This window comes from Convolutriloba macropyga, chromosome 7, assembly GCF_964194025.1.
Source record: "Convolutriloba macropyga chromosome 7, txConMacr16.3, whole genome shotgun sequence".
Classification (NCBI taxonomy): Eukaryota; Metazoa; Xenacoelomorpha; order Acoela; family Convolutidae; genus Convolutriloba; species Convolutriloba macropyga.
In genome coordinates this window covers 30,950,495-30,969,640 of record NC_134474.1, presented here as the reverse complement: position 1 = coordinate 30,969,640, position 19,146 = coordinate 30,950,495, and the positions used below count along the sequence as shown (strand labels likewise).

At 39.2% G+C, this 19,146-nt stretch overlaps 2 protein-coding genes across 2 annotated transcripts in view; both read left to right on the top strand.

Annotated features, from left to right (window-relative positions):
• The window catches only part of LOC142342778 (transmembrane protein 65-like), a 205,615-nt gene that overhangs the window by 93,496 nt on the left and 92,973 nt on the right, over nt 1-19,146 (top strand). The gene's annotated exons all lie outside the window — the stretch shown is intronic.
• LOC142343010 (uncharacterized) lies at nt 2,184-4,178 on the top strand. The gene has a single exon (XM_075394692.1). The coding sequence runs from the start codon at nt 2,184-2,186 to the stop codon at nt 4,176-4,178; it is 1,995 nt and encodes a 664-aa protein (XP_075250807.1).

Here is a 19,146-nt window from a genome sequence, read left to right as displayed (position 1 = left end):
GCAGATCAGCACAAGATCGTTGCAACCAATGCCGTTTGGCTGCAAATTGATGATAAAAGAGTCTGTTACGATTTACAATAGCCTTTGATACAATGACCTTCAATGCAATCCGAGCAAGATGAGGAAAACAATGATAATTAACCACGTGCTGAAACCAAATATTCATAATTTCAAACGATTTTATCACATTCACTTGGTCTTTTCGAGCTTGAGATTCTTAAGCATAAAGCGTTATAATAAAGCATTTCTAAGCAAGTGATTCAATTAATGTTGCACCGCAACATTTGGTCCGCCGACAAATAGGTTAAGGATAAAATAGTCAAAGCATTAGGCACCAAAAGCATTAACTCTCTCAAAAAATTTAGCAAAAAATCTAAAAGGGGAAACTTAAAGGGGAAGTTAAAAGCGGACCCCCCACTAGATAACACATCCCCCCTCATGTTATACAAGTTGATTAACTTGTATAACAAGGTTGATTAACCTAATTCTGAGACCCGGTAAAGTTATCTAGTGGGAGAACTATATCTCAAGGGTTACAATAACTTTTTTGTGAAACTTCGGGGAAAACAATCTCTTTCTCAGTTCTCGCGGAGAACTCGAAATTTTTAGTTTAGGTTTGCTCCCCCGAAGTAATAGCACTAAGTTCGCGCGCAAAAATTGGCCGCATTTTTTGAAGGAGGGATTAAGTGAAACCCGATTTCCCATCTTTTGCGTTCTTTTAGTATGTTTTTAGCTTTCAGCACAGCAAAATCCACGAAAAAGACAAACGAAACTAATACGAATAAAGACCAGCATCAAAGACACGAAAAAAACTCCCTCAAAGGCAACAGCAAGTCAAAATGTCCAATCTTGAGATGCAGAAACGGTCGCGGGGATCACACCGCAGCGTTCCTACAAGGTTTAACAATGAGGCCGAAAATATCATGTCAAAAGATCTAGACACCATTTCAGAAGCAGACATCAACAGACTAAATCAGGTAGTGACACTTCTCACCCGAAAGCAGAATTTTCTGGTAACTTTGAACCAAGAACTTCAACAGAACTTGACGGAGGCGGAAGCACTGGACAATGACATTCTGGAGTCCGACGAAGTTGATGACAAGTTGACACAGAACATTGATGCAATCAAACGCTTCACGAAACGTTTTGAGGGACCTTCAACAGCAGCAGATACTTCAACGCAATCTACTTCAACGCTCTCCGATGCTATGAAGAACTCAGCCAACATCAAGTTGCCAAAACTCAATCTGCCAGTTTATTCGGGTAATTATATGGAATGGACTTCGTTCTTTGATTTGTTCAAAGGAGCAGTCATCGACAACAGTTCTCTTCAAGGAAGTCAGAAGTTGCAGTATCTGAAAGCATCTGTAAAGGGTGATGCCGCCAAACTGCTTGCCTCGATACCAGTTACCAATCACAATTTCGACATTGCTATGAATACTCTGATAAACAGATACGAGAACAAGAGGATCATCATTCGCACACACCTGCATTCAGTTGTTTCGTATCTATCACTGACAACCGATAATGCCAGAGACTTAAGAAATTTAATTGAAGCAATGGACGAACATCGACTTGCCTTGCAGAATATGGGGGAACCAGTCAATAGCCAAGACATCTTTTTTGTTTACTTGATCAGTGAGAAGCTGCCTACAGCGACAAGAAAACAATGGGAGCTGTCTTCAAAAGGCAAGGAACCTCAAAGGTATGCAGAGCTCAGACTTTTCTTAGAAGAACGCGCACAAGCACTTGAGGCAACTGCGCCAAATGGAGTAGGAGCGACAAAAACTCAAATGAACGGGAACCAACGACATTTACACACACATTTGGCAACTTCCGAGCAACAATGCGAATGTTGTGAAGAAACGCACAGAATTTTGAAATGCGGAAAGTTCAAGAAACTTTCAGTAAGGGAACGTGCAGAGCTGGTAAAGGTTAGAAAACTCTGTTTCAATTGTCTGAGACCGGGACACAGATCAGAAGATTGTGATGGATCGAAATGCAAGCAATGTGGTAGAAAGCATCATACTCTTCTTCATCGTGAAAACATTCACAACAAAAACACCAATCAGCAAACAACTAGCGGAACAACCAGCACTCAAGCAAATGACAAACAGAAGAACAACGCTATAACAACAACAGCAATTGCAAAAGCTAAGGATGAAAACAAGTTCACAGGAGCTATGACTCAACGAACTTCAGAAGAAGTCTTTCTTCAAACCGCAACTGTTGCCGTTAATGTTCACGGCGAGACAATTCTACTTAGGGCACTTCTAGACTCAGCTTCACAAAACAACCTTATAACTGAATCAGCAGTACAAAGGTTACAATTGAAGAAGAAAAGCAGCAGCACAAAAGTTTTTGGACTAGGTGGGACGGTTCAAGACAACAAAGGTCGCGTGGACCTTCTTATCTCATCAAGGAACAGATCGTCCACTGTCAATATTAGTGCGTCAGTTTTGACAAAAATGACTGATAATCTGCCATCACGGTTCATTGACACCAGCCAATGGGAAACAGTAAAGGATTTGGAGCTTGCTGACCCAGACTTCAACAAGCCGTCATCAATTGACCTCTTGATCGGAGCATCTCATTATGAAGATATAATGATTGGTAAATATCGACTAAAGGAGCCTAACTGTGGAATAACATATAGGCTATCAATGTTCGGTTGGGTCGTTATTGGAAGGGAACAGACAGACAAAACCTATACAAACGATCTGCAGACTTTCTTTGTTTCTTCAGAGCCAAAAAATTTGCAGCGTTTTTGGGAAATAGAAGAAGTTCCAGCAGCGCAGCTTTGGACAACCGAAGAAAAACGCTGCAATGATCACTTCAAGGAAACAACTAGAAGAAGCCCTGAAGGTCGCTTCATAGTGAAACTTCCCTTCGAGAAAGAGACCAAAGCATTGGGAGATTCACTTCAACAAGCCAAAAAACAACTCCGCAGTCTTCTATTCAGATTGGAAAGACAACCCGACCTTTATAAGAGAAACGCAGAATTCATTGGAGAGTTTTTTCATCTCGGACACATGGAGAAAGTTCCAACATCAGAACTTGTCAAGCCTGTCGAAAACTGCTACTATCTTTGTCATCATTGTGTGTTCAAGGAGTCAAGCACTACCACCAAGCTGAGGGTCGTTTTTGACGGATCCGCAAAGACAACAACAGGAGTATCTCTCAACGACAGACTCATGGTCGGACCAAAAATTCAGAAAGACCTTTTCAGCATTCTTGTTCGATTTCGACTACACCAAGTAGCACTTTCTGCTGATATTGCAAAAATGTATAGGCAAGTGGAATTGGACAAGGAAGACAAAGATTATCACCGATTATTGTGGAAAGATCCAAATTCAGAGGCGATTGAAACTTATCGTATGACTCGGGTAACATACGGCATTGCGTCTTCGTCTTTTCATTCAATTCGACCACTACAAGTTCTTGCCGAAGAAACAAACACTAAACTTCGTTTGTCACTAACAACTGATATGTATGTGGATGACCTACTTACAGGATGCGAAGATTCAGAAGCCGCAGAGAAGCTTCAGGACACCATTATTACGCTTCTTGCTTCAGCAGGTTTTGATATACGGAAATGGGTATCTAGCAACTCAAAACTTGTATCAAGACTAGCTGCCACTTTCAGAGAAACGGAAGACGAGAAGATAATTGAAAGCGAAGACTATGCCATTAAGACGCTTGGGATAAGGTGGAATCCAAATCCTGATCAATTTGGTTTCACAGTAAAACTTGACAAGGGAACTCCATTTACAAAACGGCAAATCCTCTCAGAAGTTTCACGTTTATTTGACCCACTGGGATGGCTATCACCAACGACTATTCAACATAAATCCTTTGTTCAACTGTTGTGGATGGACAGATTTAGCTGGGATCAACCTTTATCAGACCCAATTCTACAGCAGTACCTGCGACTTCGAGCACAACTGAAGGATCTTGAAAAAATTAGTCTTCAGCGGAAGGTTCCAAGCCAGCCACGAAATCAGATTTGCGGTTGCACGTCTTTTGCGACGCTTCTACTACAGCTTATGCTGCTGTCGTTTTCATCAGACAGGAGACAGACAATTTCATTGAAACAAAAATGCTTACAGCAAAGACGAGAGTTGCACCAATTAAATCAGTTTGTGTGCCAAGGTTGGAACTTTGTGCTGCTCTGCTAGGAGCTAAGCTTGTTGAGGCAGTGACAAATGCTATTAGCGATGAACGGTTTTCAACTCCGAAGGTTTTTGCGTGGTCAGATTATACAGTTACAATTGCCTGGCTACAAGATTATCCGAGGATATGGAAAACATTTGTCGCCAACCGAGTAGCGAAAATACAAGAAATTATTCCGGCCAGTAGTTGGAAATATGTTCCAACAGAAGATAATCCAGCGGATTGTGCTTCCAGAGGATTAGCAGCAGCTGATTTGATGAACCATAAGCTTTGGTGGGATGGACCAGAGTGGTTGCGGCAATCTGAAAACGCCTGGCCTTCACTTGACATTTTGTCACCTACAGGAGAAGAGACCAAAAAAGAAGTAAAGGTGCAATCTGAAAACGTGACAATGATTTCATCAAAAGAAGATAACGCAATTTTTTTGATGATAAATCGGCATTCGTCAATACATAAAGTTACAAGGATATTTACTTATGTCCAAAAGTTCATCAGCAGTATCAGGAGAACAATTCAATCTTCAAAAGCGAAACAACGGACAACAAAAATGTCGAACAGCATAAAAGCATGCTCTTCAACGCCAAACGAAAGGACTGATAGTAATGAGTCTACGTCTCAACCAATGATCTGGACTTATAATTCAGTCTCTTTACAAGGGAAAGATTTATACGAAGGAAGACTTCAACTGTACAGCTTCATACAGCGAAACTTTCTTCATGAATACAAGATCATCATGAATCAGCCCACTGAAGATGCAAACAACAGCAGCAGAGATGCGAAAAAACAATGCGTTCAGCAACGTATCAAATCCACTGGACCAGAGGGGGTTGGTGGTAAAGGTAGGGCCGGGGGCCCAGGTGCTTACATCAACACCAGGATTGGCAAGGGCACGGGGATCTCTTTAGTTACCAATGGTCCTCAACACTTAGGTAGGACCGGAGGCCCGGGATGTCTTGTCAGCGCCAAGGGCGCGCACGAAAATTGGAGCTCAAGTTCAGCCGGTACTCCTGAGGTTATAGGTAGGGCCGGGGGCCCAGGTAGTCTTAGTCTTGTCAGCGCTGGGAGCGCAGATGAAAGTTCGAGCTCTTTTTCTACTAGTTCACTAGGTATAGGTAGGGCCGGGGGCCCAGATAGTCTTGTCAGCGCCGGGGGCGCAGGTGAAAATGCGAGCTCAGTTTCTACTAATTCCTTAGGTACAGGTAGGGCCGGGGGCCCTGGTAATCTTTTCAGCGCAGGGGGCGCAGATGATAATGTTTCTACTACCAATTCCTTAGGTATAGGTAGGGCGGGGGGCCCAGGTAGTCTTGTCAGCGCCGGGGACCCAGGTGAAAATGCCAGCTCAGTTTCTATTACCAATTCCTTAGGTATAGGGAGGGCCGGGGGCTCAGGATGTCTTGACAGCGTAGAAGCTGTCGGGGTCTCAAGGGATGATGTCAGACATGGTATAGGTTGGGCCGGGGGCCCTGGGGATCAACTGTACATCGTGTCTACCGGGAATACAGACAATTCTAGCGAAACAGTACATCAATTCAACAAAGATGACACCAGAGAAATAAAATGTTTCGTTAACGCCTATGCAGCAGCCACTAAAGGGAGACACAGAAGACAAAAATTTCCTAGAAGCAGCAGTCTCAACAGCCTTTCACCATTTTTTGATGAAGAAAATAAGGTGATTCGAGTTGAAGGACGCCTAGCCAATTCACCCTACACAATAGACCGAAAATTTCCAGTTCTTATTCCAAGAAAATCGCCAATCACTGAAATGCTTATTCGAGAAGCACACGAGAAAAATCTTCACGGAGGACCTCAACTGACGTTATACACGATTCGACGAAATATTTGGATACCTGGAGGGCTTTCTGTAGTGAAAGGTGTCTTATGCAGATGCAAGCCATGTATCCGTTTTGATGCCAAATTGTTACAGCCTCAGATGGGAGATCTACCTCGAGAGCGAGTAGTGCCGTCCTTTGCGTTCAGTCACTGCGGACTCGACTATTGTGGACCGTTCTACACGAAAAATGGAACTCGAACGCTTTTGAAAACATACGTTGCAATTTTCATTTGCTTCAGTACGAAGGCAGTTCACATAGAGCCAGTTATGTCTCTGACCAAGGACGACTGTCTTGCAGCCATCAAAAGATTTGTGTCTCGTCGAGGTATTCCTGATGAAATATACAGCGACAACTCAACAACTTTCATTGGGACCAAGGGAGAGTTGGAGTTTCGACAAGCTTTAGCTACGCACGAGTTTGAAGATTTGATATCAACGTTCGGCAAGGAGAACAATATTACTTGGTTTACTATACCGCCGAGAACACCAAATTTTGGAGGACTATGAGAGGCCGCTGTCAAATCTTTGAAACGCCACATGTACCGCAGCATTGAAAGAACAAAATTGTTTTTTGAAGACTTCACAACACTGTTGACACAAATTGAAGCAATCTTAAATTCAAGGCCTATTACGTCCGTTTCAAATGATCCCAATGATGCCTTAGCACTTACACCAGGACACTTTTTGATAGGACGACCAATCACCGCATTGCCTGAACCAAAAACAACAGGAAAAGAAACAATTTCATTGACACGACAGAAGAAGAGGATGGACAATCTTATCAGAGACTTTTGGAAGAAGTGGTCAACAGAATATTTGTCAAATTTACAACAACGGAAAAAATGGCAAACGGGACAACCAAATATTGACATCAATGATGTAGTAATAATCAAGGAAGAGAACATACCACCCACTCTGTGGCCAATGGGACGAATAACAAAGGTCTTTGATGGAAATGATAAAATAGTTCGAGTAGTTGAGCTGAAGACATCATCTGGACTATTTATACGACCAGTCAACAAGCTTGTCTTGTTAATGAAAGAGGATATTGACATGCCGTCATTAAGATCTGACAAAGAAAATGACACAGATGAAGAATGAACAACAGAGGATGCAGACGAGGAATGACATCAAGGAAATGTAAATTACAACTGTACAAAACTGACAAACAAGAACTGATTGAATTAAAGAAAGTATCAACAAACTTGTAATGGGTTGCTGAGAACAACTATTTACAGCTACTTAACCAGAAAGCCATTTTCAATGATATATTAATAAAGTTGAACCAGTTCAAGGAGGCCGGTATGTTACGATTTACAATAGCCTTTGATACAATGACCTTCAATGCAATCCGAGCAAGATGAGGAAAACAATGATAATTAACCACGTGCTGAAACCAAATATTCATAATTTCAAACGATTTTATCACATTCACTTGGTCTTTTCGAGCTTGAGATTCTTAAGCATAAAGCGGTATAATCAAGCATTTCTAAGCAAGTGATTCAATTAATGTTGCACCGCAACAGAGTCTGGAAATGGCGCAACTCGAAAAAAGATGAAATTTAAGAAATTTATTTATTCTGGTAATACACATTGTACATAACTTTGTGTATTCTTAAAGAATTACAGAAGCACCAGAAAGGGAGCTCCTCTGGTCAATAGTCCCACAGAAGCTAGAAGCCCCACAATAGTTACAGATAAGACTTGTATAAAAGAAAGAAATCTGAACTCATACTAGAGCAAGGTATCGAATAAATTCTTTTTTATTAACAAAACCTTGGGAGGATATATGGAACGTTTGAATGATGTTTCGTCTCCGCAAAAAGGATCGACAATAAAGCCATTACTAATAAAGTAATTCAAAAGAAAGCATCCTCTCCAGACCAATGAATTTTATCTGAGGCCTTATTCAGGCGTGGTTTCTTGAAGTGGCCAGATGAGACGCTCCTCGTAATAAGGCAATCTTTCACGTCACGCTGATAAAAGGTGTTCAGATAAGGAGTAGGCAATTTAGCGTTGACCGATTTCAAAACAAATTCCAATAACTCCAGAATGTATAAATCGTATACACTTAGTTAGTAGAATCTGAGAAAAGGCAGGAAACAAATTCTCTGTTTTCTAAAAAATATCAACTTAAGCAGTTTTTTCTGCCCCATATTGATACGACGTAACTTAGAACACGTTGTACATCCATAGATTAAAAGACCATGTCGAACTATCGGTTCGATAAAAGAGGGGTAATAGAGAATGAGAACGTTTATACTCACGTACTTCCTGATTCTTGCAACCGCAAACACTTGCTTTGACAAGCGTTTTACAACCTTATCAACATGAACGTTAAAAGAAAAGTTTCTGTCTAATTGAATGCCCAGGTACTTCACAGAATCTGAGTTTTTCAACCTTTCATTTTGAAGCCTATTATCTGTCCTCATTTTGCAGAACCAAATGAGTTCAGATTTCTTAACATTCAGAAATAAATGAATACAAGTGATCCATTTTTGTACGCAAACAATGTCAGAACTAATCTGTCATCCATTGCTTCTGCTGAGTACATAAGTGTTTTAGCAAACGCAAACATATACACAACCAAATATTTGCAGCTATGAAAAAATATTTCGTATATTTAAAGGGAGAGGGCCGAGTATTGACCCTTGTGGCATACCGCTACGGATTACTTTGAAATCGCTCCATTGATGAACACAGTTTGTTGCCGGTTCAAGAAATAACTGCGAAAACAACTCAAATTGACTCCTCTCACACCATTTTTTCCAGTTTCTCAATCATCAAATCATGATAAACGCTATCGAATGTTTTACTAAATTCAAGGAAAATACAAAACTGTTTGGTTGACATGTTAAATTAGAGTGTTTCAACTATCTCTGCGATTGTCAATACAGTACTACTTGTAGTCCGAAAACTGAATTGTTTTTCAATGAATCGTTTGTTCAAAAAAGCTATATAATCTGGTATACAGAGCTCGAACGAAAAGTTTTCTTACAACAGACAAAATTAACACTGGTCGATAAATGCTCACGTCAAACATCGAGCCTTTTTCGAAAAGTGGAGACAATCTGAAAAACGTCCTCGAGAAAATGAACTGTTTATCAGGGGAATTGACTGCGGCAAAATCACTGGAAGCATAGAATTTAGTATTGTCACGGAGATACTATCGAGTTCAATTGATTTATTAAGTGCGTTAACTATTTTCTCTACTTCTTCATCACCAACAGAAAAAAAATGGCTTGTGAAAAACTGAAAAATTGTTTGAGTGAAAAACTGTGAACAATTTTTGGCTTGTGAAAAACTGAATTTCATCCAAGTCTGATCAAAATGTTCCAGTTGACTTCCAGTAAGGGTTGTGAAATACTCATTGAACAAATCAGCTACGTTCTCATCAACAGTAGCGCCAACTTGGCTTCGAAGTGAGATTTGTTTGCTCTACTCGTTTACCGGTTATTTCGTTGATGTCTCTGAAGATATTATTTTTTGTTGAAATGGTACGCAGGACCTTATTAATATAAAACTGGCGTTTCTTATTAACCACTTTTCTGACATTTTTGAACTCCTGAGTGAATTTTGAAAGTTTTATTGATTATTGAAAAAAAACATTTTCTTTACTATTGCTCGCTGAACTTCTTTATCAAATCAGGGTACTTTTTTTCTACGAGAAACTATTGTCTTTATTGTTATGTAATTCTGAATGGCAGACACAAGAACATTATTAAAAGTTACTTATTTCTTTATTTCAACATTTGGCACATCATAATACTCTGTACTAGAAAGCTGTCTTTTGAGATCAAGCAACATTCTGTCATGATCAGCTTCATTGTGGAGAAAAGTAATGCTTCGCTTTTGCAAAATTGGTTGATTGATGTAAAATTCATAGGCCATGGTGACCGATATAGCGTAGTGATTGGTTATAGTAGAAGGAATAACTTCACTACTCAGAAACATATTTCTCTTACTTATTATTTGATTAATCAGAATAGATGATCTCTCATCGATCCAGGTTGCTTTGCCATGATCTGTTCCACACCATGATTTATGAAAACATTCGTGTACTTTTCAGTTAGGCTGCCTTGCTTGAGTAGATTGATGTTCATATCATCCACTAAATATAGGCAATCAATACTTTCAGAAAATTTTTCCAGAAACTTATCAAGGTCCACAAGGAATTTCACTTTAGAGTTGGATGGCGAAGTAAAAACACAGCCCACAAAAAACTATTTTTTCTAAAGAGTCGTAGAGATCAGCAATAAAATGTATTCAAACTCTGTGTCAAATACTTCAGCTTTAACAGAATAATGCACATATATACCAGTGCTCTCATGTTTGCTAAAGTGACAACGGTTGAAAAGTTTCTAATAATCAATCTTGAAATGATTTGCATTCGATTCGTCCTCCAACGAGGTCCGTGAGACAAATGATATTATTTTATATTAATAAGAGCCTGCGTACCATTTCAACAAAAAAAATATCTTCAGAGACATCAACGAAATAACCGGTAAACGAGTAGAGCAAACAAATCTCACTTCGAACCCAAGTTGGCGCTACTGTTGATGATGGTGAGAACGTAGCTATTTGAAATTTTTGGATCCCTTACTGAAAAGTATTGTTTGCCTGCTTTAAAACACTTCGACAATTTTGGAAAAAGCTTTTTGAACATCATACAAAGTGTTTAGCACCAGTTTTCAATCCTTCGCATTATATACAATAATCGTTTCATTCTGCAATAGGGCAGATTTGATGGTAAGATCTTTGCGCAAAAAAAACATTATTCTCGAATCAATGGTGTCATATCATCATTGAGATAAATTTTAGTTGATTGAGATTTCAGGTTTTTCTTGTTCCGCATTAATTCCATTTTCTTCTTTCTTTGAAAAAACGAGCAATCAAAGGTCGGTTACCACCATTTCTGGAAGGGAGCTGATGACATACTCAGATGTCGTCCCTTTTCAATCTTACCCCACGGTAACCTGCCACCTTGATCACTTCCTCGAATAGATCCTCTTGCAACCTCCATCATCCAGCCGAACAATCCTCATATTCACCTCCCGTATTGCTGATTTGCATCTGCTTTGAATTTTGCTTCTCCTTCTAGTACCGGGGAACCCGTTTGACTGCTCCTCTCTGAGATCTTGTCGTGAGCACGAAACCCGCAAAGATATGTCCGGGCCATGAAGTTCTTATATGTGCATTCTGGGAGCCAGGTTCTCGACCAGAAAATGCACCCATTCCCGTTATAGCCATCATCAGTGCACTCCACTATATGGTAACTCCCATTCTCGTCCTCAGTTTCGATTGACTTCTTTGTATCCCGAACCATCGTTCAAGCCTTCTCTGTTGAATAATTTTATCACAACACTATATATCCTTCAGAAAAGCAAGAACCTCAACGTAGAGGGCACTTGCAACTTCAAATTGAATTACCAGCTACTTGATCAACTGGTTAAGGACAACGAGTTAAAAATTATTGCCTGCTCTAATCTCACATAGTCTGCGAAATAGGACAGAAGAGGTTGAAAAGCAACCAAATCTTTATTCGCAATCAAATGATATCTAGCAGCTGGAACCATCTGGCATTCGATAAAATTCTTTTAGGAACCACATGGTTTCTGTAATTTTATACGGTGCAATTTGATAGAAAACGAGAAAAACCTGCCTAAGGAAAGTGGAAAGCAAACAAATGAAAGCAAAAAAACGGATGTTTCAATGAACCAATTAAAACACAAAGACCATCTGATCACGCTCTCTCTCTATTTAATTATTGTCTGTATCACGAGCCCTACATTCAACTGTTCCTCAAAGACATTATCAAAGGAAGATATTGAATCCGTTGAGAGAATTTTGTGCGAATCAAAAGTGACAAATCACAGCCGATCTGAAGACCGAAAAAACAACAGGGCAAGAATTCTAACAAAAAAAATTAGGAGTGCGATTTCTGGAGGAGGAGGACCGATTTTGCAAATCTGAGAGAAAAGGCACTGACCAAAAATGTGGACAAAAAAATGTCTGACAATTTACTAGAGTGTAAAGCTACTACTTCAAAACAAGCTTCAAAGACAAAACCTTCTGGACATCGAGGATTCTATCCTCTTGAAAAACTATCGAAACATTTTGAAAATCAAACTCAACCGTTGTATCGATGGAACTTAGAACTAACTTTCCCTGGTGTTAGCACTAATTTCTATTTTAATAGTTTTTATTTTTTTTGTTATCCTTGGCTATTGATGGGCGGATATATGTCCACCCGTATGCCGTCTATCGGGCTCCTCTCTGTTCAATCTGCTTCCATTCATTTTTCTAGTCTGGCTTCCTTCTCTCATTACGCGATTCTCTTTGTTGTTTTTTGTCATCTTACGTTTCACCTTGGAAATGATGCTCAGATGTGGGAAAAGTTGGGTAGAGGAGGTCAGCTCTGGACAGTTTCAGTTTGAGCAGATTGCCAGCTTCTAGGTTGTCGCGTGCCATTATAGCCAATTTTAGTGTTCCTAACCACATACTCCACTCGGTGGGCTGGGTAGAACCTAATTCTCAGAAAACTGGGACTTCTACTAGGGTCCTTGACATCGATGACTGCGCCATGTTATCCCGCGCTACTGATGGGCAGATATATGTTCTTTTGGAGCTAGTAATTTTAATTATTGATCTGGAGATTCTCCAAAAGTATGCTTCTCTCCAATTGGAGTGAATCTTGAGAGATAATGGAAAACACTTTTTTGTAATTGTAATTGATTATTGAGTGAAATCAATTAGTATTTGTTTAAAGCTTGAGTTCTTCGAACTGAAACTTGAATATAAAGAAATGACTCTTAACAAGAGTTTATTCGGCCATGAGAGCAACTGCTTTGTAGCCTGCCTAATTGTGTCTGCTCATATGCATTGAGATTACTCATTTGCAGTGGTTAATTAATCCGTCAACACAGTCGTGAAAATGAACAGTCAAACGAAGTCTTCACATGGAGATTAACGATTTTTAAGAATGAGTTATTATATAACATATGGAGTGTAAGCAAGAGTTTACAAGATAGTATTTTTAATGCCTTGTTGCACTTTGAGGCAGGATTGCTGTATCTCATTTCCCCTCTGTGAGAAATTTCGTTTTTACAAATTTTTATTGAGCTCTTTTATGTCGTCTTTGTTAGGGTCTGATAAAGAGTCGGCAGGTGGAAATGGAGGGGCGTTCTATCTTATTATGAGCTTGCAGGGCTATTGATCATGTCTGAAGGGATAAGATATTGTTGAGGTGACTCGTGTGCAGTGGTTAAATAATCTGTCAGCGCAAGAATGAAAATGAATGTTCAAACAAATTCTCCACATGGAGATTAACAATATTTACAAATGAGTTACTATATAAGATGTGGAGTGTAAGTGAGAGTTTATAAGATAGTATTTTTAATGCCTGGTTGCACTTTGAGGCAAGACTCCTGTATCTCATTTCCCCCTCTGCGGGAAATTTCGTTTTTACAAAACTTCATTGAGCTCTCTTATGTCATGTGCGTTGAGGTCTGATATATAGTCAGCAATTAGAGATGAAGGGGCGTTCTATACAATGATGAGCTTGCAGGGCCATTGATTAGTTCCGAATGGATAAGATATTGTTGAGGTGACTCTCGTGCAGGGGTTAAATAATTTGTGAACGCAGGCGTGAAAATGAACATTCAAGCAAATTTTCCACATGGAGATTAACAAAATTTTCAAATGAGTTATTATATAACATATGGAGTGTAAGTGAGAGTTTATAAGAGAGTACTTTTAATGCCCTGTTGCACTTTGAGGCAAAGGTCTTGTATCTCATTTCCCCATCTGCGGGAATTTTCGTTTTTAATAAATATCATTGAGCTCTCTTATGTTGTCTTTGTTGAGGTCTGATATAGAGTCAGCAGGTAGAGACGAAGGGGCGTTCTAATAAATGATGAGCATGCAGGGCTATTGATTTTGTCCGAATGGATAAGATATTGTTGAGGTTCCGTTTGACAGGTGCTTGCGTTGTTCGTCAAGTTGTTTGACGAATTTGACAAATCCAGGTAAAAGATCTCCGCCACTCTGTTGTATATTGAGGTTAGGGAAGCTGGCCCTATAGGAAAACATTCATTTGCTGTCGGAATCTTTTGTGTGGTTTGGTTGGCCCTGATTTCCACCATCGCTTTCTCTATGCGTTTTGTTGTGTTATTTTACCCTGAAGTTTTTGTGGTGGCTTGATCCGTTTCTCCGATTGGAGCTGCTGTAAGAGGTGCATCAACTGGAGGGCTGTCTGGGCTGGTCATCTTTAAAAAATGGGGATTATTGTTTGAAAAGATGACGTGTTGAGGCACATTAGTTTTAGCGATGTAATGAGTTTTTATGCTCTCGGCGTTTAAATTATATCTTGGGCGTTGAAGATAAGGAAGGATCGATTTGGGGTGTCTGCTTCAGATGTAGAGGCTGGGGATGCGTTTGCCGAATGCAAAAGAGCTTTTTTCTTGGCTTTAGAATTGAGGCCTGCTTTGGTGTAGTGTAGCCGTTTTTTGCCTTTTTGATTGCCTTTGCAGTTTTGTTTTTAGTTGTTTGTTGAAGTCGCTGGTTCTGTGTTGCGATCAGAACTAAACGTGAACTGAGGATGATCCACATGGCTTCTCGTTGATACTTTCTGTGTTTTTCTATAGGAAGCTGGCTTGGTTTTTCAATTTTCTTTTTTTGATGTTACTTGCTGGGATGTTACTTGCTTGTTATGAAAGGATTCTAGAACTAATTCCTTGAGTTTATTCGGTATAACGGATTTGTGATTGTTATCAAAACCATTTGAGGGTGTTACAGATAAGTTTCTACAAATTCTAAACACCAATGAATTGTGCTTTTCGAGATTATTTTAGTTTTGAGTGGATGCTATATCAATAATGGGCTTATGTTCAGTTTGGAATGTTTCAGCTATAAATTGTTCGTTGAAGAATTTATCAAAGTTTCCGCTGTAAAGCAGTGTAATGTGGTTTAGAGGTATAATAAATTTTGAAAAATTCCGATTGTTTATCGGTCTCGATAGAGTTGGTTGATGTATATTCTGTTTGGATGCTAGACTTTACGAGATTTCTACTTGCTGGTAAGTTTGCTCTATTTGGAGATTTTTGTTCTTGTTAGGCAGTCAAGAGCGTTTTCCGATAGGAATTTCAAATTAATTACTTCATCTAATTTAACTAGTTCTTGTCTGTGCTGTAAATATTTGCTCCATTTGGAGTAAATTCGTACTTGAATAGAGCGAATTTTTTAGCTCCATATTTTTTTACAAAATTTTTGTCTTCGTCGGATGGCTCAAGGGCGTTACTTACAGGGTTGCGGCTCAGATAATCACGAAACCAATGTTTTTCCCTGGTACGTGTTTAACTGTAAAGTGAAAGAAAAGTAGGCTGTCTACCCAGCGAGTTAATCTGTTTGATATGTTTTTTTCCTCTACTTTCTTCCATTGCAGACAGTAAGGCTTGGTGATCCGTATTAATTGTGAACCGTAAAGGAAATAATTAAAATGTTCCAGCGACTATACTACAGCATGAAGCTCTAGTTCATTTGTGCTATTTTGTGATTTAGCTTGTTTAAGAAATTGCTGGCAAAAATTACTGGTTCCCATACAGTACCAAAAATTTTGTTCGAGGCATGCACTTGGTCTTTTTTGGCCAGCGTGGCAGCAAACTCTGATTTGTTTGTTTGTATCGGAATGTTTTTTTTCTTTATTTTGCGGATGGTTGCTTTAATTGTATTGTAGCATGCGTTTGGTTTTGATTCCCCGCCAATTTCTTGTGCGTTTTTAAATAGAGGCCTTCAAGGTTCTGATAATAATTCCAGGTTTGATATAAAATTAATGAGATGATGTATACATCCAATAAATGAGTGGAGATGTTTCAATGTTTTGGGATCTTTGAATTTTATGATGGCTTCGTATTTTTGTTTTGTTGTATTTACTCCATGTAGCGTAACAGTAAATCCCAGCAATGTTTTTTGTTTTTTTGGCAAATTCGCTTTTTTGTACATCTATTACCAGATGTTCGTCATTGAGTTGATGAACTATTTTGTTAAATACGTTTCCATAATCTTGTAAACTAATATTTGTGACAATTAAATTGTCGTTAAGGAAGGCAAATCTTGTTGTTATATTTTGCAACTTTTTATCTATTGTTTTTAGAACTGTTGCTGCCAAATCTGTTAAGCCCGAAATCAATATGTGCCTGTTGCACAGCCACCGAGTATTTTAAAGTTACAGTGTTCTTGAATAATTAAATCCAGTGGGATTTGTCTATATGAATATTTCTGAAAAGTAACACTGTCCTGGAAGGTTTTTCCTTTTTCGGTGATGTAGACTGCTTTTAAATCTATTAGATGGTCGATGCTTTGCATTAGGTATTTATTTTTTTTGAATTTCATCGTTTAGTTTCTTAGAATCAAATGCTATTTTTACACTTTTGTCTTTTCCACTGTAATTACCACTGTACTGATAAACCAGTGGTCGGAGCATTTTTTTTGGGTTTGTTATGTTGTCGTCGTCTATCAATTTTTTCAGTTCGTTTGTGACCTTTTCCAGGAGATGGAGGGGTATTCGACGTTCCTTTTGTTCTGATGGAGTGTAGTTTATGTCCAAAATGGACTTTGCTATGTGAGGTTTTCTGAGCGTCTCATTCGGGTGCATAAGTGTGGGTAATTTTGGAATACGCTTTTTATTTCTTTTTTGGCAATTTCGATATTCAAAATTTTGTAATGGTCTTAGTGTAAATGTGGGTACTTTTGGAATGCTCTTTTTTTTATTTTTTGCCGTTTTGATATTTAAAATATTGTAAAAGGTCTTACCCTGTAAATGGTCTTACTTAACTGGTCTTATTTTGTGTTTGTTGAGGGTAATTACCAAATTTGAGAGCAGATTGCGTCGAAAGATGTTGTTTTTTTTATTGTCCACAATTATTGTTTTGCATTCTTCTGCGGACCACAATCCTGATTTTATATACAGGAGGAGCATTCCTTTTTGTTGAATTGTTGTTATTGTTGAAGCATTTGTGTTTTGTGCTTTCTTTTTAGGGTTTTTTTTGATGCGCTGTGGATTGTTTTTGCTAGTTAAATCGCTTTGTCTGAATTAATGAAGGACCTCGGAGAGCCGGTGTCTGTTGACCATTGTAGTTTTGTGGTATTTGTTGTTGCTTGGACCCCTATATCTCCGTCTCGGGTTTTTTGATGTTTTCATTGGCCTCCGATTGGAAATTTTTGCGGAAAGTTTAAATTTATGTTGGGCCAGTCCTCTTCCAGCTCCTTGATACATAGATCTGCTTCTGCAACTATGCTCTCTTCAATTGGGTCCTACTGTGTTGTTTCATTTTTCTTATATCTGACCCTTCTTGTTCGTGGGTGGTGTATTGTTGGGGAATATTGAGTTGTTTTCTTCTGGGATTTCTCCGATCGGGAACTCTTGCAGTACATAATGATAGCTAATGTCCCACTTTTTTGCAAATGTTACATTGCGTGTTCTTAGCGGGCCAAATTTATAGTCGTGCCATGCTGAATGAGTTACCGCATTTTCTGCATGATACAGTTTTCTGAGAACTGTTGGATGGAATACTTGTGCATGTTTTTTGTCGGACATAGGGCACTGAATTCCAATTGGAACTTGCTTTGAGAATCTGTTGCTGAAACTCTCGCCCGCGTTTTTTATTTACTGCGTAGATGAGTACCATTTGTATGGATCTCATTTCACATAGTAACACTATCTGGACATTTGAACTACGCATATTCGATATGAGTAAGTCCTTTAGAAGATCTTTTTCCATATTATCGAACTTACAGTGGGATCCCGAAGTCGGTTGCAAACTACTTCTAAGGACTCATTGCTTTGTTGAATTGCTTCGAAAAAATGGAACCTGTCGAAGGTTGTGTTTCTTGGGCAACTGAATGTGATCCCGAGCTCATGAACCAATTCGTGATTTGAACAATATTGGAGTTTTGTGTGGGGATTCTTTTGATGATAGGTTCTCTATCCTTCTGTTCAGAGTGACAGATAAACGAGATTTTTTACCTCTAGGTCTAACTCGTCCAAATGCATGCCGACTATCATGGTCATCTCTGTTCAATCTGCATACTTTCATTCTCCCTGTCTACCTTCCTTCTGTCATTACGCTACTCTCTTTGTCGTTCTTCATCTTAGGTTTCACACTCGAAGTGATGCTCATATTTGGGGAGCGTTGGGTGGAGGAGGTCAGCTCTGGACAGTTTCAGTTTGAGCAGATTGTCAGCTTCTAGGTTGTCGCGGGCCAGTATAGCCAGTTTTAGTGTTCCTAACCGCGTACTCCACTCGGTGTGCTGGGTAGCACATAATTCCCAGAAAATTGGCACTTCTACTGGAATCATTGACATCGATTACTGCGCCATGTTATCCCGCGCTACTGATGGGCGGATACATGTTTTTTTGGGGCTAGTAATTTTAATTATCGACCTGGAGATTCTCCAAAAAGTATGCTTCACTACAATTGGAGTGAATCTTGAGAGATAATGGAAAACACGGTTTTGTAATTGTAATTAATTGTTGAGTGAAATCAACTAGTATTTTTAGAGCCTAGAGTCCTTTGGACTATAACTTGAAAATAAAGAAATAACTTTTGTCAACAGTTTGTTCGGGCACGAGAGCAACTGCTTTGTAGCCTGCCTAATTTGGTCTGCTCTTATGCATTGAGATGACTCATGAGCAGTGGTTAAAAAATTTGTCAACGCAGGCGTGAAAATGAACAGTCAAACAAATTCTTCACATGGAGATTAACAGTTTTTTGCCAACAAGTTATTACATAACATATGGAGTGTAAGTGAGAGTTGATAACATAGTACTTTTAATGCTTGGGTGTACTTTGATGCAAGAGTCCTGTATCTCATTTCCCAATCTGCGAGAAGTTTCGTTTTTACAAAACATCACTGAGCTCTTTTATACCGTCTTTTTTGAGGTCTGATATACAGTCAGCAGTTGGAAATGATGGGGGCGTTCTATACAATGATGAGCTTACGGGGATATTGGTCATGTCGGAATGGATAAGATATTGCTGAGAACTTGGTTTCGTTTGACTGGTGCTTGCGTTGCTTGTCACGTTGTTTGACGAGTTTGACGAATGCTCTTTGCCGTTCTATTGTATGCTAAGGTTGGGGAAGCA

Bases quoted from the DNA above. Each gene is read 5' to 3' on its own strand.
- LOC142343010 (XM_075394692.1), top strand. From the start codon at position 2,184: ATGACTCAACGAACTTCAGAAGAAGTCTTTCTTCAAACCGCAACTGTT.